At 35.4% G+C, this 22888-nt stretch overlaps 1 protein-coding gene across 1 annotated transcript in view; it reads right to left on the bottom strand.

Moving 5' to 3' along the window:
- Nucleotides 1-22888, bottom strand: part of Ten-m (teneurin transmembrane protein Ten-m) — a 231386-nt gene that overhangs the window by 9479 nt on the left and 199019 nt on the right. The window contains exons 5-13 of the mRNA XM_090110419.1: nucleotides 13344-13520; nucleotides 12824-13120; nucleotides 10967-12697; nucleotides 10395-10672; nucleotides 9913-10129; nucleotides 4205-4381; nucleotides 3468-3695; nucleotides 1626-1961; nucleotides 1163-1370 (exon numbers count right to left, since the gene is read on the bottom strand). Coding sequence (XP_089966545.1) covers nucleotides 1163-1370; nucleotides 1626-1961; nucleotides 3468-3695; nucleotides 4205-4381; nucleotides 9913-10129; nucleotides 10395-10672; nucleotides 10967-12697; nucleotides 12824-13120; nucleotides 13344-13520 — 3649 coding nt within the window. The remainder of the gene's footprint in view (nucleotides 1-1162; nucleotides 1371-1625; nucleotides 1962-3467; nucleotides 3696-4204; nucleotides 4382-9912; nucleotides 10130-10394; nucleotides 10673-10966; nucleotides 12698-12823; nucleotides 13121-13343; nucleotides 13521-22888) is intronic.

Raw genomic sequence — 22888 nt, 5'->3', positions numbered from 1 at the left:
CCACCGTATTATTATTCACAACTACACACTACATATGGATGTATAATGTATACATAAGAAGCGAACACAAAATTCACAGGACACAGGTAAACCATCGTCATGCACACAAAAAACGCCTATATCATAGATACATATATAGATATGGTCTAATTCACACACTAGCCTACCTAAAGTTGTTTCTTACCTCGTGTTGAAGTGGTTCCAAAACATACTGGCAGCGAAAAGACGAGAAATAAAATAAGTAAGTTATGTTTGATGCAGTTTCGAGAGGAAATTTTTAGTTAGCCAATTAGTTGAACGAAGTCTCATGCGAACCAGTTTTTCGGTAAATAGCTTGCTACTAAAATGCGTGTTATTGTATGAAATACTTGACCTAATATTTCCGAAATTTCTCGGTAAGAACTGTTTTATATGTGAACTGTTTCTTTTATAATGAAAATTATATGGTGAATAAATTGTGTATTTAAATTTTGAAATTTTGTAAACTAAAGACACACATTTAAAGAGCAATGTATTTATAAGTGTTAAGGTTATGTTACAGATCATCTTAGAACATACACAGTTAACATAGAAGAAATAAAAAGAAAAATTGTTAACACTTCCTTAAATAAAACATTAGGATTGACTGGGGCACAACATTGCATATTTTATATAACAGATATTCGATTTTGATTTGATTCGATTCGTCCATTGATATTGTAACACATATTTTAAATTTAAGGGCCGATTTTTAAATGCTTGGATAAAAGTTATCCGTCCAATAAAGTATTACACGATAATATTAAAATGTCACGTAAACTGTCAAATACGGGCAATTAGAATACGTTTTTAAAACGGTAGTTTTATACATTATTCGACGAATAAGTTTTATCCAAGGATTGAAAAATCAGCCCGAATATCTTCATATGAAGTGCTAAATGTATTACAACAAATACTTCCATTTCCAGAACTTATATTTATTGTGTTTATTACAATATCAATAGACGTACATTTATAACAAATTAGACATGGTGTAATTAGACTACGACACAAAATACTTGATACATTAATCAGTAACTCATCCAACATTGAGACAAATTACCCACAAAAATGTATGAGAAAATATTAATTCGATCTAGTATCATGTCGTAGTATAACATGGGACATCGAACATATATCTCACCTTTCGTTAAACGTTTCTTGTTTCGCGTAGTTTTGCAAACTACCCTCATCTATGAGGAATTTCATTCGTTCGAAGAATGACGCAGTGATCGCTGGCGGTTGCTTTCGGAGTAAAATGTCAGTGGGTTTGGGAGATGAGACGCAAAGTTGGCTTGTCTTGCAGGCCGCTGTTTGACAGCATTCCGGGTCTTCGCAGTCCACTAGGCCGTCTGTTATTTAGGGATAGTAAGTTTAGTTTAAAATATTTAGTGTATTTGGAGCTTTGCAAGTACATTTAGGAAAATATCAAACAGAATGGACAGAAGTTTCGAGAAGTTGTCTGATGGTTATGGCTATGTCAATCAAAATAATTATTATTTCCATAGGAGCTACGAATCGCATCTTAACATTTGTTCTAAACTATGTCAGACATTTTGGATACTTTAAAAAACACAATCACATCTATCCAACTAACAAAAACAAACCTTTATCATTATCCTTAGAGTCGTCACAGATCTGTTCCTTCAGCGTGGTACAATCTGGGCCATCCCAGCCATCAAAACATTTGCACTCCCAATGGCCATCATTCGCCACTCTGCACTGTCCATGGCCAGCACAACCTCTAGGACACCCTTCGAGTGTACAATGTCGGCCATTCCAACCAGAGACGCAGAGACAAGTGCCATTCTTGCATTGTCCGTGGTCACTACAGCGAGGATCGCAGAGCTTTGAGGTACAATATTCGCCGCTCCAGCCGGGGTCGCACACGCAAGCTTCGCCCACACAGCGCCCGTGCGGACCACAGTCAAGATCGCACACCTCTGGAATGGTAACATTTAAGGTTACAGTTTTAGAGAAGTTTGTGGTTGCAGGATTTTTGGGGAGATGGTGAAAGGTGTATTAACTTCTGAAATCAGTAAGTTGATATTTTCTTCGTAAAAAATCGAGAAGAAGGTCTCAACTCATAAAAATACGTAAAGAAAAGTTGTCAAGACATCGACATGATTTTTTAAGTTTTGTATTCAAAATATCAAGGAAAACCACGAAGAGTTGGCAATTTCTTATTTTCTTCTTTTGCATGTTTTTGACAAAACCAACTCTTCCTATATGATGTCTATGTATTTAAATGCTAACCAATTTCAAAATTAAATACGTTCAGTGTTAAGCTATTACAATAATGCTGATAGCAATTTATCTAATGCCTGGACCAATAACAGTTATAATTGCATTACGTATTAACCATATCTGCAACCATTAGATTAGCAGCTATGATCGTGAAGGATTTAGTAACATGTTCGTAAATTATTATTGCTTGTTAATGATTCATTTTCAAATTGGATACTGTTCGTTTAATTTTACACAGATTTGCAATCGCAATGATTATTTGTTAAAGCTTCGAATGTCCGCTCGAGGATTATTAATGACTAAGTGTTCAACTAAAATATTGATGGATTGTTGAGTGTTTTGTAAATAATTTGGGAAGCTAAAAGTTTCCTTTGAAGAAACATTTGTAAATCTACAGATTGAACTCCTATTCAGATGGATTGTATAGCTCTAGCTATCTATCTATGTGTGTTATTATAATCATAAAAATTAAACAAACTAAATGGTAGCCAAACAATCCAAGCTAAGATGATTATTTGTAGTCACGTATACAATTTGTAGTCAATATCTCTTTGATTAAATTGTTCATTTCAATTGGATAAATAATATTAATGATGCTAATAACAATTGGCATTTTAAATCTTTATAATACGAAGAATGAAGCCGTATGTGAATATATTTTCAGTACGCATTCTATCCAATTTAATAGACTACTGCAGATTAAGGCCATTTATATTATTCATACTTATTTAACTATATTTATTTAATTAGTATTAAGTAATTAGGTACAAACAGATTCTTGGTAATAGTGACTCAATAGTCCTGTTTTATGCTAGATTAATTCCGAGGAAAACCTAATCAGCGAAATAGATGTAGAAAGACGTATATTCAGATCTACTTCCTTGCGTTTCTTTGAACGAATTGAGTACATATTTATGTTTTTTTCTGTTTTCTTTAAGTCAACTCTTAATAATTTTATTGCATAACAAAGTTTAATATTCAAATAAAGAGATGGTGTACTACAAGCTGTTTTATTTGAACTTATATAAGTCCTGTTATATTACGCAAAATCACACAAATGTTTGCATCAGAAGCCTCTGCAACAAATTACTTTTAGTCACACAAATATAGCCTAGTATTTAACCTGACAAGTCGAACAATTTAACCGCCCGAATTCTACTAAAAGGGTAGTTTAACAACACCTTTGTGTATCTCAAACTCACCTTTAGAACAATCCTCTCCAGACCATCTAGCATGGCAGGTACAAGTCTGCGTCTCAACATCAAAAGTTCCATGACCAGAACAATCAGGTAAGCACTGTAGAGCATCAGTGTCCATAGTGGCACAGTCTCCGCCCTTCCAGCCCTTCTTGCACACGCAAGTACCGTCGATACAGAACCCGTGTCCAGAGCATGTGGGGTGCGGACAGTCTACCTCGGCACAGAACTTGCCTGAAAGGAATAGTACTGTTAGAAAAAAGGTACTAAACCCAATGATGAATTATCATTTTTAAAACTAGCGATACAGAACGGTAAACAACGGAACGGCGACAATTCGGTATACTTCTCCAACCAGAAGAATTAAATTATAGAGACTTAAACGAACAGTAAAGGCTTCTCATCTTACGAATATGCATGACTTAATATGATTCGAAATAGATTAAAGATTAAGATTTACTTTTATTTATTTTCTCATCACAAATGCACAATCAACACATACATTGTTAATCTATATATCTTAACACTAACATTTGTGAGAGACTGGTGCCTGAACTGGTGTACGAAATAGTAATATATGAAAATATTTTCACCCATATTAAAAATCCTCTCAAAAGTTAAAGTCAATTTCCTGAATCATTTTAATTTGTATTAACTACAAATGATTTGGATTTCGTACTAAAGTTGACTATAGCATTACAGAACTTGGCGTCAACATTAAAAAAACCACATCCCAAACTAACCTTTATACCCCCTGACACAAGAGCACTTTCCGTTCACACAGTGCCCGTGCCCGTTACAGTCGGGCACTTCACACTCGTCGTGCCGCAGCGAGCACTCCTTGCCCTTCCAGCCCGGGTTGCACTGGCACTCGCCGTTGATGTACTCGCCTCGCTGGCTACATAGCACTGGACAAACGCCTGGAAAACGAGGTTTATTTATTTATTTACTAGCTTTCTACCCGCGGCATCGCCCGCGCAGTCAAAGAAAAACCCGCATAGTTCCCGTTTCCGTGGGATTTCCAGGATAAAACCTATCTTATGTCCTTTCTCGGGTATCAAAATATCTCTATACCAAATTTCATGCAAATTGGTTCAGTAGTTAAGGCGTGATTGAGTAACAGACAGACAAACAGAGTTACTTTCGCATATTTTATAATATTAGTATGGATTTAACACTATTGTGCAAGAAATAAAATATACATAAAGGTTACAAAAATAAGATTGAAGAAAGCACAAAGGGCGGCCTTATCACTATGCAGAGATCTCTGCCAGGCAACCACGTTTATGTAGATGTTATAGGGATAGACATGTGTAAAAGTGGTTTATGTAGTTGGTATATTAATAGATACCTGGGAAGGAGGTTTCTTTAGTAGATATTGGGATAGATAAATGTCTGTCCAGGTGGAACTCAAGTTGTGTGTTTTTATTTTTTATGGCAAACAAAGACCTAGCTAAGTGGCTTCTATACATATAAATAATAAAAGAAGAGAATAGTTATGGAATGGAAACTATGTAGGATTAAATTAAATTAAATTAAAATTTATTTATTTTTCTCATCACAAATGCACAATATATATACATTGTTAATCTATATAAAATCTTAACACTAACATTTGTGAGAGACTGGTGCCCGCGAGAAGTATAAAATACTTGTGTTACGGGTCACCAGGCCCCCAAAGCATTAACAATCACATCTATAAGATAAACAATGAGCGTGAGCATGAAATGAGAAAGAATTAATCGTAACTAAAGTTAAATGAAAAATTAAAATAGAAAAAATTACCAATGGACATATTATAAATTATTATAGATGAGGTGAAAGGTTAAAGTGAATTGATATACTATGTGTATAATGTGTGTGTTTGTGTATGCGTGTGTGAGTGTGTGAGTGAGTGTGCGTATGTGCTCGCGTGTATGTGTGTGTGTGTGTGAGTGAGTGATTGACGGTAAGGTATGGAATATGGATGGGTTTTTGCGATGGAGTATGTACGTTTCAGTTTCTCTATTTACCGAATTGAATGAATAAAATTTTCTGTTGTTTGATAGTCTAATTTTTTGAGCCATTTACATACCGACGTCTTGCACCTTGATGTACTAAGAGAGTATATTGAGATAGACTTATTGATTCTATTGTATAAAAATGCCCCGAGAAAATAATAAAATCTATGTGATAGACATGAATTAAAAGAGTTCTTTTTACAAATAATATCTTTTCTACGCTTGTCCCTATTGAAATTCGGATCATAGTTTATTTGTGCATGTTGCCTTATTACAATAGATAAGATAAAAGTCTGTCTGACAGTTAGTACATCCCAGCGTTTGTATAGTTCGCAAGTAGGATAGCGAAATGGTAAACCAGCTCCTACTCTGAGTAAGGCTCTTTGTGCTCTTTCAACTTCAATGAGGTGTACCTTGCAAGCGCCTCCCCAGGAGCTAATACAATAATTAATGATTGAATGACATAGAGCTGAGTATACCATTTTTATTGTCCGGAAATCAGCAATATGTCTCAAAATTTTAAATATATATATCAGTTTGCGAATCCGTGTAACTAAAATTTCAATGTGAGGCTTAAATGTGAGAGTTTGATCCAAATAAACTCCAAGATATTTGATAGTGTCAGTTCTTTGAATAGGAGGACAAGAGCAGGTAAGGTTAGTCATAGGTGTGCATGTATGTGAGGTAATTTTGTAACTTACAGGTGGAAGAAGATTTTTTTTTGATGCAAAGGCAATATATTTAGTCTTATCCACATTTAACGTTAAAACATTACATTTTAGCCACTCACAAATCTGATCAAAGCCCTTTTGTGTACTTTGAAACACTTCTGTCCATGAGTCACCCGTGAACAAAAGTGCTGTGTCGTCTGCAAAAGACAGTATTTTACCATGGTCCAGTTGAAGTTGGCATAAATCGTTTAGATACACAAGAAATAAGCTAGGTCCAAGAACACTACCCTGAGGGACACCGTACTGCACAAGTAGTTCATCGCTAACCCAATTGTCTATTTTTACACGCTGCTTTCTATGTTTTAAGTAATCTCCCAGTAATTGTAATGGAAGGCCTCTGACACCGATCCTTTCTAACTTAAGTAACAAGAGTGGTATTGATACGGTATCAAAGGCCTTGGCTAGGTCAAGGAAAACCACAATACATTTCTTTTTCTTATCCAAATTGCAAACAATGTTATTGGTTAGTTCGTGAACAGCATCGTCAGTCGACCTACCTGACCGAAAGCCATATTGTCCTGGTGAAAGTAATTCATTAGACTCTAAAAAGTTCATCAGGCGTTTATTGATCAAGCGTTCCAAGATCTTAGACAGAGTGGGGAGAATAGAAATTGGCCGGTAATTTGTAATAGAGTCTATATCTCCACCTTTGTGGATTGGTTTAACTAGTGCAGTCTTAAAAGCCTGTGGAAAAATAGCGGTGGTAAACGATAAGTTACAGATATGTGAAAGTGGGAGCGATATTACTTTGATGTAACGTTTTATGATTTTGCCTGATATCTCATCAATTCCCACCGCAGCATCTTCTCTTAGATCCATAATGATATGTTCAATCTCTGTAACATCAGTTGGAAGCAGGACAAACGATTTGGATATTTGAGAGTGTACATTCTCATAAATGTCAGGTTTATTATGGTTACTGATAATCTTCTCCGCCAAAGTTTTACCAACACCTATAAAGTAACTGTTAACATGATCAACACTATTTTTCGGGTTGTTCTTATCAATTAGCGCTGAAGCGGACTCTGATCTTTTATTTGTGTAACATATATTTTTAATGACATCCCACAATTTTTTATTATTATTTTTAGTTTTTTCAATTTCTTGTTTTTCGTAGTTTCTTTTTTGCTTCTTTAGTAGGGCGTTGCAGAAATTCCTATATCTTTTGTAGATTAATTTAAGTGATTCATCATCAGGTTTCTTTTTTAGTTTTTTATATAATTTGTCCCTATTGCGTATACATCTCAGTAGGCCTGTAGTAATCCATGGCTTATGAATCCTCTTTTTGTTAGGTACTTTAACAATGGACGAGTTTTCTAATATGGCATTATTTAAAAGTGTGACGAATTGGTCTGTTGCTAAGTTTACGTCGCTGTACTCTATTACTGACTGAAAGTTCATTTTATTGATAGTTTTATCTAATTCAGTATAATTAATTCTTTTTATGGTTGATAAATTAAAGTTAAGTTTAGTCTGCAAATTAACAGTTATAGCAACACTTTCATGATCAGTCACAGATGAGTTAGCTACACAACATGTGGTATCCAATTTTGTTTTGACCATAAAATTATCTAGACATGTGTGTTGGCGTGTGGGTAAAGTATGAGCGGGTAGTATACAATGATACGCCAGAATATTTAAATATTCAAAAGAGCGCTTATCGGTACTATTGGGACCTATGTCAATGTTGATATCTCCACCAATTACTATTGTTTTATAGTTATTTAATTTAGTAAGTAGTGTATCTAAAGAATTAATAAAATTAGTGGTATTACGTTGACCTGGAGGGCGATAAAGACCTAAAATACAAATCTCGTTACTAAATTTTAGGCACAAATAATTAGCATCAACTAAATGAGGCTCATCCACCATTACTTCATACCGGTTTTTATAGTAAATAACAACGCCTTCATTTTGGGTTTGATGTATGGTTGTGCATATATGTCTGTAACCCTCTAAAAGGGGTATATTATTATGTGACGACCGAAGCCAACATTCAGAGAGAATAATTACGTCCCAATCTATGCCCGATCTATACAATATAACCTGTAGGTTAGGCATGTTACATTGTAAACTTCTTATATTTTGAGAGAATATTTTTAAGGTTCGTTTGCCTAATGGTAGGACAGTTTTCATGTCTTCAATATCGCATGTAAGGGATTTGGCTTTAGCAAAGGTATCAAGACTTTGATGGATTGATTCAATTCCGGAATTATCGAATTTGACGTAAAAGTAACTTTAGGCTAGCTTTGGTGCATGTTATATGTGAAATGTAAAAAATGTGTGGCTGTGTATATGTATATAGTTGAGTGAACGTTTTTATCTTGAATAATATTTTGTAGAGAAGTGTGTAAGTAAAGTTAATTATTTGTGTATAAAAGTAAAATTCTATAATATATCCATTATAAATTACAATACAAATAATAGAGTTGCACATAGTACTAATTTTAACTATAAAAACATAATAAAACGAACATAATATTATAATTAACAACGAAACATGCATAAAGATGATTAAATCTAGTCACAATGATAACTTTTGCAAGTCGGATTCCTCCGCGATACGTAATGGCATCTGACCGTCTTTTATTTTAATATACACTTTTCCGAAGGAAGTCCATGTGCTAATTATCTTTTTATTTTTCACAGGCTGTCTGGTCATGTAGTGAAGTTGACGTGCTTTACCCGACAGAACCTCAGAGATGTATATCGGATATGTCGGTCCTGGAAGCTTAATATCCTGTGTATTGAGTAGTGGTTGTTTAGTAAGGCGGCGTGATTTATTAAAACTTTTATATGCATTTAAGATAGTTTCTTTTCTGCCAGTGGTAACAAAGTCAACTATCAAAGCGTCAGACTTAGACCTATAGATTTCTTTTACTTCTAAATCCACCAACGGATTCTCGGGACACAAAGTTGTACATACACTGTTAATAGTATGCATCAAATTTTGTTTGTTGTCACTTGTTTGTGGAATATTGCGTATTTCTATTTTAGAACTGAGTGAAGTTCTCTCCATTAGATCCATTTTCTTTTCTAGTGCACATATTTGTTTTTTATATTGAAGATTTTCCCTTTCAAGAGCGTTAAATTTATTTAATAATTCATCATACTGAGTGGACATAAAATCAACAGATTTCATGATGTCTTGGTTTTGGGACACTAATAAGTTTATAGAGCTTTTTAATGATTCAAATTTTTCTTCTTGCTGTGCTTTCATTTCTGAAAACATGTTTTTTATTTCTGACATTCAGATTGACACAGACAATTGGTTCTTTGTTATAGCGGCTGAATTTTCTCTACTTTCTGTTACAAATTTTCACTAAAACTATTTCACTAATACGTTGCTTAAATAATCGACGTATTTATCAGAATTCTGGGCGTTGGCTGACTTTTATTTCATAAGAAAGTGGTTTATTTCAAGCATTTATTGTGCTTTATGACCTGTGTATTTGATACATCAAATACTTGATTCTTGGTATCAATCTGCGTATGAAAATTTGAATATATTGGTGCAAACATAGAGGTTTATGTATTTTATGTTGGATCGAGTGTTTTTCTAGGAACAATCTAAACCATTAAATGATCGCGGGTTTTCGGCTTTGATGTACGTTATTACTTCTATTCTAATCTACTTTTTGGCATAATGCTTATGGGCACATGGTTGTTAATTAAAAATACATGAAATATAATATACAAGATAAAGATAGGAAGACATACTTTCACTACAATCGTCTCCTCCAAAGCCAGGCTGACATTGGCAGTGTCCCATCAGACATTCTCCCTTCCCAGAGCAGCCATTCGGACAGTTGTGCGTCATATCATCCGCAATTATTGCTATGAAGGAGATCTCTTGCGGGTCGCCGTCGTCGTTATACAGAGACAGGAACCAGTGGCCTTGCTCCATGTAATGCGTCACTTCCTTCTTAATGGACGGCTGTCAAAATTAATAATATATGAATAAAAAGTACGTATTTCAGATATGTGTATGTGATTATGTATATTATTATGTTATTATGTATTATGTGTTGTGCTCTCGATTAATCGTAAATAGGAATAATAAGTGAAATATACGTGAAAAACAACAATAGATTTCTTAAATCCAGGATTGTTTAAAAAAAAAAAGAATATCGCGTTTCAGTTTAACTCAAGTTCGAAATCGATGCAAAACTCACACGTGTTAGATTACAGATAGTACTTACGTGCGAGGCTCTCGTAGTTCTAGCCTTAAATCCGCTTAGAACTTCCAAAAAGTGATACTGTGTATGTGTGGGCAGAGCGTTTCGTCTCGCGTACACGCCTATCGACGCCCCTCTCGGTATCATGTAGTCGAATTTCACGTAAGAGGCTTCTGACTGATAGAACTGCATGTTCCAATAGCTATATGGAGGGATTTCTTTTGATAATTTTTCACCTAAAGTTATTTGTTTGAACGTAGTCCCGTCTGGCGGAAAAGACTGCGCTGGGAATGTTCGCGCACCTATAACATTAAACTTGTGTTGTTATTTGTTCGACTTTGAAGTAAACGAACGAGATGCAAAACCATGCGATAATGTGATGAAGTGATTTCAGTGATAAGGTAATAGAATACGAAAAGAAAAGATAACATGCATTTTACTATATAGCGTTTTGCTAATATTACGGTAAGTACATCCGATCTAAGTATAATTAATAAGCATGCGAATTAGTTTATTAGACACAAAGCACCGACGCCCGGAGATGGTTCTATGATTGTTAGTTAGTTATCGAAACGACGTAAATTTGGACACCTCACCTTCCAATATTAGGATTGGTGGAGGCTTTACTTTTGGACATACGCATAGTACCGGTGCTTCAGTTGTAGAAATACTTTCTGTACTTGTTGGAAAATCTGTAGTCTCATCTGTTGATGTCGAATCGGTTGTAGATGAAAACTGAACTGATTCAGTTGCATTTAGATACTCTGTTGACGTACTATAGTCACTTTCAGTAGAACTAGGTGCAGTACCTTCTTTCATTTGATCGGTTTCGGTTTGACCAGAAGAATCTGTAGTACCTGTACTGTCTGTATTAACAGGAGTAGTTTTCTGTCCATCATCGTCATAGAAATCATCACCTGTGATACTGTCTTCACACACGGGGCAGGAACATTCACAACTACCACCCCAATCTTCTGAATTCACATCTTTTGTCGATTTCGTTCCATCAATTGTGACAGGTTTATTAAAGTTTGTAGGCGCTGTTGGTTCTAAATCGATCGGTGTTATTTTAACAGTGGGAATTTCGTTGGAATCGCCAACAGTAGGTACTCTTACTGTTAAGGAATAAAAAGGTTTATATGAATCACCATTATTGGAATCATCTGATGATAACGTTAAATTAATTAATACATGCTTGCTGTTCACTGGCATGTCTGTTTTAGATCCAGAAGCAACATTAATTGTAGACGATTCATTTGTAGTGATAGGAGCAGAAGTACTACCAGTTGCTGTTGTTATAGTACTTGTTTTAGACGAAGATTCCGAAGTTGTATTATATACACTGATAGTATTAGGTGCACTTTGTGTAGTTGGGGTTAATAGGACATCAGAATTAGTTTGAATTTTATCTACATGTGTCGTAAATATATTAGTTACTTCCGTGGTTACTTCACTCATTAGTAGGGGCGTTGAACTCTGTGTTGTAGCATTAGTGTAATATACAGGTGGAATTGTAGTTCCAATGCTTTTTGATGTTTGAATATCGTAATGATCTTTTTCAAGTTTTTCACTTAAATCATCAGTGTCGATATGTAACTCTTTGTTCAATCTTGAGAGTAACTTTAAATAATGTAGCTTTTGAACACCGTACGAATAAATTGACGGATAGGCGTCGCCTTGCATGTCCTCAGGATCATAGGCTATTGCATCTTTTTCCGAATCTTTTATTTCTGGTGGCATTTCCGTTAATATCTCAGCTTTGTTAGTCACTTTATTAGTTTTTGTCGAGGTTGTAGTAGTGCTTGTATTATTTACACTGTGTGCAAGTGTTGCAGTATTAGTAACATTATCAATTTTCGTTGAAGTGGTATATTCCTCAGTGGTAGGTTCTATATCATTTTTCACGTTTATCGATGTGTCATTAGTAACATTAAGATTTACACCCATAGCGCCCACATCGCTAGATACAGAAGCTTTAGAAGCGCCCCCGTCTTGCGGTTCAGTACTCCCGTCGGCTGACACACCATGCACTAAGCTAACAGTGGTCGAGGAAGGAGTAGTGATTAGTTCATGCATATCTACAGTGGAAGAATCCGTGGAAGAAACAGAAGATAAAGAAGCATGCTCGTCTACACTTCTACGAGCGCGTGAATGGCCACCCCCTTTACCTGTAGCTGACGACGTCGAGCTCTGGTGCGGTCGTGGCAATGATTTATTACTGGATTCAAGCGTCGTCGCTTTTGACGCTTGGAATTTGTCCACGTCTCCAACGATTACGGAACATGGTTTCGCATTTTCATACGACCAGTTGTCCGTAAAATATGAAGCTGCAAATGAATAATTGAATTATTGCTCAATCTTTGGTTAATGAATACTCTATTAAAACACTTTCATAAGTTAAATAAATTTTGATAAAAAGGTAAAGAATATTAATTTTACCAAAAAATACTAACCTGACATATAAGAAGCAATAGACAATAATAGAACAAATAGCACTATAAACACTATCGCAGTACACTTCCAAGAACATCTTGAAGATAAGCCTTTTCTGAAGTGGAACCTCGAGGCCGCTGGAGGGAAGTGCGTGGCGCGGAGGTTGTTCCTCACAGGAAGCACGGGGACAGGCGCCCCGAACGCTGGATGTCTGTCACTACGATCCATCCTTTCTAGCGTTCCCTTTTCTTGTTTACCTGGACTGCTACACGACGAATTTGATTTATAGTCCATAGACGGATTCTTTTGTATGTCCCCTGAAAAGGTAAAGGCAACCTATGTAATATTGTAGCGATCTTTTGTAATCAATCATACTATCGGAGTAACAGATTTTACTTTCGTATTACAAACATTTTTGCGAGCTTATGTAAATATTTTTTCTTTAAAGCTTAAACTTGTAGACCAAGTAAGTAAACATGACCAGAATGTCGTTACATTTACATTCTAATTATTCTACTAATGATAAAAATTGAGACTCACACGTGTTCAGTTCACCTGAAGGCACGTAGAAGTTTCCCGAAGGAGTGCGTACAAGACACGAGGGTTCGAAATCACCCAAGTCAGCTGGGTTGCCAGTGATGCGGCCGTTTAGCCGAGACATCGTTGGGTTGCGGGGGGGTACATCGGGAGGGGGCCGGGACCCTTCTAGAAGACAACCTGAGGACAAACAAAACAAACTTTTGATACATTGTTGTGTTGTTGAGAAGTCTTGTAATTAAATAATCGGTGTTGATGCTCTTATATAGCATTGTAATTATATAATATGAAATGCAATATATATAAATATATAAATGCATTTGTATATATGTGTGTATGCATGTTCGGTTTATTTGATGTTTTATTTTTTCTTGTTTAGATTGTTTTGTGTTAATAACTACATTATATGTACATAAAATTAGATAGCGCACAGTAATTGACAATGTCCTGTTAATTAATTACATATTATTGGACAAGGCTGGCCCAAATTGATTTTGACCGCAAAATTAGCATGTCGTAATTTAATTAGGGTCAAATTCTTGTAATAGCAAACAAATAGCGTTTAGAGGTCTATGGAAATGGATCAAAGATCGCGTGTTTCGGCAGTTAGTTAATAAAGGAAATATATTAGATTGGGAGCTATCGGATGGAGAGAGGCGCGGCGACCTCTCCCATCGCTAATATAAGTTAATGGAAAATCGAAGCATTATCCACCCCGCCACCCCCTTCCCGCTCGCAACCAACTTTTGATCCTCGACAAATTTTAAGGATTCCTTCAAGCGTTAATTAATTTATTGTAGCGGCCGATGTAGCCGTAAGAAAACTCAATTAATTTTAAAAGGGTTTTTGTGTTTTTTTCAGCGATCGTTTTCCGCGTCGCGAAAAGAAAGCGAGCTACAATGCGACAGTCCTTTGAAGCCGTCCCTTTTGAACGGTTCGGTTCCTTGTAATTAGAGAGTAATGAATTTACTCCCGAACCCAAAGAAAACGTGCTTTCAATAGACGTACGAATTACATTCACGACGAGAATAACCACGTTTTCATTAAAAAAAGATGTATTCACTTGAAATCTCATTAGCGTACTGAGCGCAGTAAGCCGGGATTAAGCAAGGTCATTTATCTTAGAGCCCTTTGGAGTTCAAACTGTAATAGCAACTAAGTATTCATCCCACCCAGTAGCCAATGAAAAACTAAATCACCTCCCTAACCTAATTTAGGAGGACAAGTATAGTCATTAATACACATGTCAGTCGACGTCCTAGTACAAAATGCGGCCCATTTATATCTCGTCTTGGGGAGCGGGAATTATGGTAATCGGACGAATCGTGTCTTTTGTCTGTAATGGTGGGTAATTACTGAGGCACCTCCCGGGGACACTTCGTTTCTTTAAAGGGCCCAGGAGCATGAGAATTCGACACTCGTTAACCGAATCGTCTCAACTTTAAAAGGGAGCGCGATTTTGAACGTCGCTGCGGGATTTGTCGGTCGAACGAACGTCCTTTTTGGTTTTAGAAATTGGCCGCCGCAACGCCAGCACTTTGCCCGATTGTTTACGCAAAATATAGTTTGTTAATCCAGCTTTTTCATCGTTCATTTACCGACTTCTATGCATAAAACTAATATCACTCGTTCTATCCGTGTAACGGTCCGTTCGTTTTTATATTTTTCGAGCCATCTGCTATACGTTCCCGCGTGAAACCTTTTCCTACACGGAAAAGCTAAACTCGCTTACTTATTGGAAGATAAAGGGGGTGTGTTTCGGCTCATTTGCGGAGCTCAGTCAGATCAAACGTGATTTCTTATCGACGAAGGGAAAAACAGATGGAGATAGAAATTCTTTATTCCCTAAACCAAACAGGGAATAAGCCAGTTCATTTATTTTATAGTAGTCGCGTTCCTATGTTATGAAAACTATTATTGATTTAATTTATGTACCTTATTTTTTAATATCAATACCACCATTAACTCATATCTATACACTCTTCTATTATGTACATAGATTTATAGCCAAAGGAATGGCCTGCACGGGCTTGTACATTAGAAAGATATTAAGGGCATACCATCACCATACGTGGTCGTTAGTATAGGCCGTACAGAACGTATTCAATCCGGTTAACCTGTCGGGCATATATCTCTTTCAAGTTTCATAACTGCAGACGTTGATGTATGAGACACTAGTATGGAGACTCGGTACTATGGCCAATCTGAGACCAACATGTGCCGACAATCTTATACTCGTTTGCGTTACCATTTAGAATTCAATACATTAATCGATGTTATGTTGCTTACGAATTGAGACGAACTGTTTGGTAGAGGGTAAAAAATATATCGTCAGAATGATGTACCATTCAATAATAAGTAACTAACTCAACCGAAATTTCTCTACAGCTAATAATTATTGAGCAAATATAATTGAATAAAAATATTGCATAATATGTTTCTTTATAATATAATACACAAATACAATATATTAAACACAGATTAGTTGAGATCCGTGGGTTAACCATTACTAGCATCCAAGAAAAGTTGTCTCAATAACTATCCAGGTAAAACCGCTCGCTATCCCAAAGTAATTAATATGTAAAACGGAAATGATAAGTTCCCGTTCCCCAATTTCTATTTTAAAGGCATTAAACTTTCCCTGAACGTGCAATATTTATTTGAGAGAAGCGCAGCATTTAGTTGGGAACAATCGGGAACTTGGTCTGACGCTGTGACTCCGTTTTAATTAGCACCCATTCATCGTGAAACAATCGAGTTGAGAACAAATCCATTATAATCGAACTTTTCGATAGTCGAGTGTTGGGCTTAATGCGAAACTCGCTATCAATCTCGATCGGTTTATTTGACCCGATATTATTCGGATTTGGTGCTAAAGATTGTTGAGATTTAAATTATTTGCTGTACTAATAATTACTTTGATAATTAACGTTTAAGAATGTCTATACATTTATCCAATCACTTTTGTATTTTGAACAAAATGTTCACGTAACAGAAAACTACTTTGATGCAAAATTCTTTAAACACGAGTAGATGTAACTATATTTAGTTTACATGCACGCCATTTGGAGTTTCCAGTTTCATCTAGTGTACCTATTACATACATATGTCCGAAAATTTCAGAAATTGAAACTTGAGGTAAACCACGGAGTAAGTTTGCTGAAATTGGTAAGTTCAGAATTGCTTACGTTGCCACATTCGCTGCATTTGTGTGATTACATTTATATTTATATTTTACAATATATGTAGTCTTGTTTAATTAACCACATTGTTAATTGTTTCCTTTCTATCGATATCTTGTATGTACCAATATGTACAAAAAGGTAAAATATGATTATTATAAATAGTAAAGTACCAAGAAATATAAAGCCTAATATAAAATGTTCGAGATATCATAACTTAATCAGTAAATCTCCAAGTAATCTGATATAATTTGGATTTTTCGTAATCTACATTTCTGAAGAATATCGAAGGAGAAAATATCAATACCGACGGATTATTTCAAGATATTTTTATCTCAGCGGGAGTTGAGCAATAATTTCCTTAACGTTTTCCACGTCGGAAGTCTTTCGGGGCATTATAGCGAATTCTCTGACATTAGCAAAATTCCCTTGTAACGAGAATAAAATTTTATCTCTGGTTACATGTTAAAGCGATCGCGTACTTACAATATTATTGTACAATATTTGTTGAAAGATTTTCAAGGAAATAATGCTGTTATTTTAATAATAAAATACATTATAAACTTTGTATTGTAAAATCAAAGTGAAGTGAGGTAGAATGTACATCCTATAGTTTATCTTATGCATTGTTTGAAACTGTGCCAAAATTTGCCTGTTTTTACCAGGAATATTCGGTTAAAATATACATCCATTACGATATGATTAACATTTTTACAATACATAAAAAGCCATATCATTTGCCGCATCATGCTGTATTTTTTGCTGTTTTATAAGTACTTACTAATAATTCAGTATTAAATTACTTATACATAATTAAATACCTTTTACCATTTGTATCTTATAATCCTATTCAGTTGCTAATCGTATTTGAGGTTAACAACCGCGCCTAATTGCTGCGGTTAGTTGCAGGTGACGTATGTCGCTTAGCTTTTTGATTTTTATTATTATTTAACTAGCAATATACCCCGGTTCTTCTCGGTTAGTTTTAACAGTTACAATGCTCAAGCAAGTGACAAATCCAACTTCGTTTAAAAACGCTTTCGAATCGTCAAAATACAGAAAAATAATTATTTACCAAAATACCATCAAAATCCGTTCAGCCATTCTTAAGTTATAGTTGCTGTAAACGCAACTTTTTAAAATAATATAACGACTTGTAAGTGTATAGGCGGTATAAAACTCTCCAGTTTCAAGCAAAACGCCGCTTAATGATATTACGCTTATATTTAATCGATGGCTTTCAGTTGGCCTGGTTTCCACGATTCCGTTAAATATTCTCTTATCAGTTGACGCGTACACGAATTCGGTCAATGATTTATGTGCCGTTTTGAAATCGTTGCGATTTTCACTCTGAATTATAATGTGACGTCACACGCTTGAATTTAGATGTTCGCTACAAAAACTCAAAGGTTCCAGTCGCTTCGGCGCTGATTTATGTGGTTAAATAGACATCCATTTCATAGTTGGTTGAGCAAGAGATTTGTTATTATTGTACCGTTGTTAGGTGATTTTGGGTTGGTGTATTTTTCCGATTATAGTACAAAGGAATAGAATAAGAATTTCATTCCCATGGAGGGAATGAAATTCTTATTCTATATACTTACTATGTGAATGTTTACTGATTAGTTTCCACGATTAATTATAGGGAGGTCGCAATAAATAGCTTGTATTAATCTAACGTAGGTCCAGCATTAAAGACGCATGTAAATCTATATTGTGGGCAATGTATCATGTCAAGCAGCAACCGCTTGCCCGCTGATAAGATTACCAGACAAAGGAAGTCCACCCATATCGCTACCACAACCACCGCTAAACGCAAGCCTTTATGACTCCACTATCCGCGCAATTTCAATTTTAACACAAAGTAATAGAGTCCACATTGTCTCGAGAGGTCTTTATTAAGGCTAACATCAACGTCTCCTTCGTTAAAGGACACTCAGCTTTATTTATGTCGACATACTGCCAACGTTGCCTTATTTGCCATTTCAGCTACAGTAACAACTAGATTTGCACTATCTATTGCTATGAATAGAGTCCGATTTCGCATCGCCACCTCCGTTCACATCTACGTAATGAAGAGGGAAGTTGAACTTTTCGGTTGAGATATTAGGGTGTGTTTTTAAACGTGTTCGTTTTTGTTTCCGGCAACGATAAGGACACGACGTTGCCCAAGTCGGTACGTCACGCGACTGGTGCACTAATTTATGTTGTGATTTAAGATATACCGTGGACGCACCTTGCACTTTGCCCTAAGTTTTTATGGGCTGTTATGGTAATAAACTGTCTGGGCAAACAAAGCGATAGCCCGAATCACCATATTCTTACAAGGACTGTAAATTATATTCTGCATTTATAGCTCGTGTCGCTGTTGAGAATGCTTGCTACGAATATTATTTGCGAAACGAATACAAAATAATATAGAAGAGCCTTACCTAGCTATCAATAAGATGTTACTAATCCCTTAATCGACTCGTTACATAAAGCCCTCATTAAACTTAATTTAAATGAATATTACACGCTAAAATAGATCCTCGTAAATCAGCAATTAATTCTAGTTCGACAGAGAATGCTGTACAATTAGTAGATGCTTAAACAATCGTGGAGGATTTAAAACTACCGAGTTGATAACAAGCAAAAAGCTGCAACCTTACCGCTCGTTAGATGAAAGGCTCCTTCATTAGTGCAAGAAAAAAGCCGAAGAGACTCGGGTTACGTAACGCGCAACATCTGTTACCGGTCAAAACAATGCGCCTAGCTATTAATCTAGCTATCACATATTTCTTTGTCTGAATCCATTAAATTAATTGTGTTTCGGGGTGTGTATTCGGCTCGTTATCATTGAATCTGCGGTGTGAGACGTGATGGATGCCAGCGTCACACGGAACGGTCGCACGAAATTAGCCGTCCGAAAAGAATGCACTTGATTCCGTGACTGATGTCTGAGATTTGGGGAGGATACATTGCTGTCGTTGGCCTTCGATGAGGGTGATGAAATTGAAAAATTCCTCCTTCATTGCGACGAGCTATATCATTGTCATGGATATCATTTCTTAGCCCGTGTATTCGTGAAACGTTATTAGGCTCGCACGTGTAACTGGGCTAATATAGTCACTTCGGTTCAATAATTTATGAACGGCTGCCGACAGCGTTGTCTATATTTAGTTCCTGTTTTATATTTATTCTAACATTTCCTATTTTATTATACACAGTTAAAATAAGCTTGTATTTTACAGCTAAGTATTCTACATACAAATTATGATCTATTATAGAGTTTCTACAGTAATTTAAAGGTTCTATACACAATATTAGAAAAACATAAATAGCCTCATTTATTATGAGTTTTTAGCTTATCTATTAAATAGTTTGAACATTACATGTATCGTTGAACTAGAAACTACAAATTAACGTGAGATAAACCATACGCTTATTTAATTTTACATTAAAACAACTATTAATATCCCCTGTGTAATTTTAGTCAGTTATTTCATGTGTGGTACGATTTTGATCTCACATAGCATGTGTTACGGTTCAGTTTAGATCGCAGGCTTTCGACCTTGTATCTTCGATTTGAAGTTTGAAGCTTTTTGATACAACCTGAGCCGAGATGTGTGATAACGCTTTCATTAACCTTACCCTAGCATTAATTACCATTAATAGAAACAAACAAAACGAACAGATAAATGGGAAGAGATAGGCGTTTAATTGTCTTTCGAGTATCCAGCTGAGGACGATTGGAGATGCCGGGACGGGGTCGATACGATATCGTAACGTACTGATGCTTATTATGTTCTTGCTTAGGTATATATTATTTTATTGTTTTTTTATACAACGATATAAGAATTTTCTTTTCTATGTATTACAGTTTTAATTGTTTCTTAATTTGTATCTATTAATTCAACACAAACTTTATATTTTGTAATTTTAATACTTAATAACTTTATTAGTTTTGTTTACAACTATTTTATACACTTTATACTCAACTAATGCAAGCTTACAATATAGAAACTAATACGTAAACAATGCTTAAATGGTCAAGCTCGAGGCTTTGATCACGTGGTACAGGGATAAAAACTTTTAAGTAATCCAGGCCATAATCTATTTACTTGCCAAATATCAGCCGAGTACGATACGGTACGAGTACGTACTCTTACGAATATGTAAGAGTAGTTTAGTAACAAAAATTATTATATCTAAGAGTAATCTTTAAGATTTATAAAATTAGTAATTAATAACTCATCGGTCATTGGTTACGATTATTTTGAACAATGTTATCGTATCGTATCGTCTAAAATATCTTTACGGTTCATTTTCTTGCATTTTCTTGAGAAGTTGTTAAATTCAATTGTTATTATAGACGACGAGAAGATATTTTGTATAATTGATTTAGCAAGTTCGTCGTTAACTTGCGAAATCCAATTGAAATTGTTTCAAAATAAATATACGTTTAATGTTATCTCAACTAGTAACAGATAAATTGATGGCTAAATTTATTATTAATGCTGTATAACGAATTACGCGATATAATAATTGGATTGACTCAGAGTTGTGTGAACAGTAAGTTTATTAATTTGATAAGAACAGGAAGAAGTTTAATAATTAAATTAAACAAAATTACGATACCATATAATGACTATATTTAATGAGCAATAAAAATAGAGTATTAATTAACTTTAGTGTTAATTTTGTGTTAAGACTAAGTTAACGATCGTTCAATAAAAACTACACGATTAAATCGTTTTAATAGTTCTTTAATTACTTCTATTACTATTAGAAACACTTGATTTGTTATATCTCATTAAATTTTAGGTTAAAAATGAATTGAAAAGGTTTCAATAGTTAACCTCATTTTTAGAGTGTAGATACAACAAAAGTAAAACGGTCTAAACTACCATAGTTCGTATGCATATTTGCTCAAAGCATACGCCGAGTTTCCCACGGACACGGTCATATTTCTCACTTTTTTCAGCAGAACGACGGCTGATAGAGATTGATGATCGGTCACCCCCGTCCTCCACCCTGTGGAGGTCTTACACGATTAAATGGGGATTCGCATATATCCAAATTTAAATGTTTCTAAGACGTATAATGATTATTGTCTCTGCGGTGTCGTTAGGGATAACTTTTGGTTAACGTCTTTTGGGTATAAATGACGATATAGCAGAGCATTTTTATATAAAAGGAAATATCTCCAATATACTGACAGAACATTACAAGAAATGCAGAATCGAAAATAAATTCAGACTACACACATAATTGTTATGTGTAAATTTATTTCAACTCTGGGCCCTGTTTTTGTTGTAAAACTATAATCATAATTATGCGGCAGTGGGAATTTCACTGGATATAGCTAAGACAATAATTCACTTATCATAAATCAATATGAAGATATTTTTAGCCTTAGTACTTGAGCCCTAGTTACTTGAGATTAAACAAACATCAATTCTAAAGAGTCTTTTGAACTATTTGGATGGTACCAAAAGTTTTGTATTGATTTTCTATTCTTGCGACCCTCCTTAATTTTAGTCTGTCATGTTGAAATTGTTATGCTTTGAACTGTCTGCGAGTGAAATACAGGCTCTTCTTAAATTATTGCCTAAGAAAATTTTCTCATAGGCACTCAATTTTTTTGCAGTTTTGTCAAGTACTCTTAAACATATTAGCAACAAAGTCTAATAATCTATCAATGTCAAGTAAAAAATGGCGCGCGTATCTGTCACCCTTCGCGCGCTTTAGTGATGTGCATATAACAAGTGATGCAGCCTTGATAGTGAAGTGGCCTTAACACCGACTGAGTGGGCCATTCACGCTGCCAACTCAAGACTTGAAAAAACACGCATTTTCTTAGCGTAATTGGCCGTGAACCCTTGTACAGATAACATAACGTACGACGACCCCAGCTTCACCATCGCGTATGCAGAAGTAGACAATGATAAGTAGCGCTAAAGGATTACATTCGCGTGCTATTTTTTAAAGTGTGAGGTTAGGTGTACGTAAACGTTAGGGGAGCGCTCGAATGCGGTAAAATCATATCGGGTATGAAATAAATCAGCAAGTTTCGCCTCGGGACGGCTCACGTTACACCCCGATTCGTTATCTGCATTTTAAAATAAAATGGCGCCGCCCTGGGACTTGATGTGACGTTGACAGGTGCGAGCTGTCACTTTACAGTGATTAAGCGTTCCGTTTACGAAATTTTTATTTGGGTTATGTGTGTTTTGTTAGGATTTTAGACGTGTTTTTATGAATTGGTCTCAAAGTCAATACAAAACAAAGTCATAACGAAACGAAGTTTTTTATTTTTTTCTTTTTCCACGGGTTATACGGATGTTAAACGAAAAGAAATTATGCCAACAATAAAACCTACTT

The sequence above is a fragment of the Colias eurytheme genome, chromosome 15 (assembly GCF_061535395.1).
Source record: "Colias eurytheme isolate Ceu_HAF_F1 chromosome 15, ilColEury1 Martin Lab GWU primary, whole genome shotgun sequence".
Lineage (NCBI taxonomy): Eukaryota > Metazoa > Arthropoda > Insecta > Lepidoptera > Pieridae > Colias > Colias eurytheme.
This window is presented reverse-complemented; position numbering and strand designations above follow the sequence as displayed.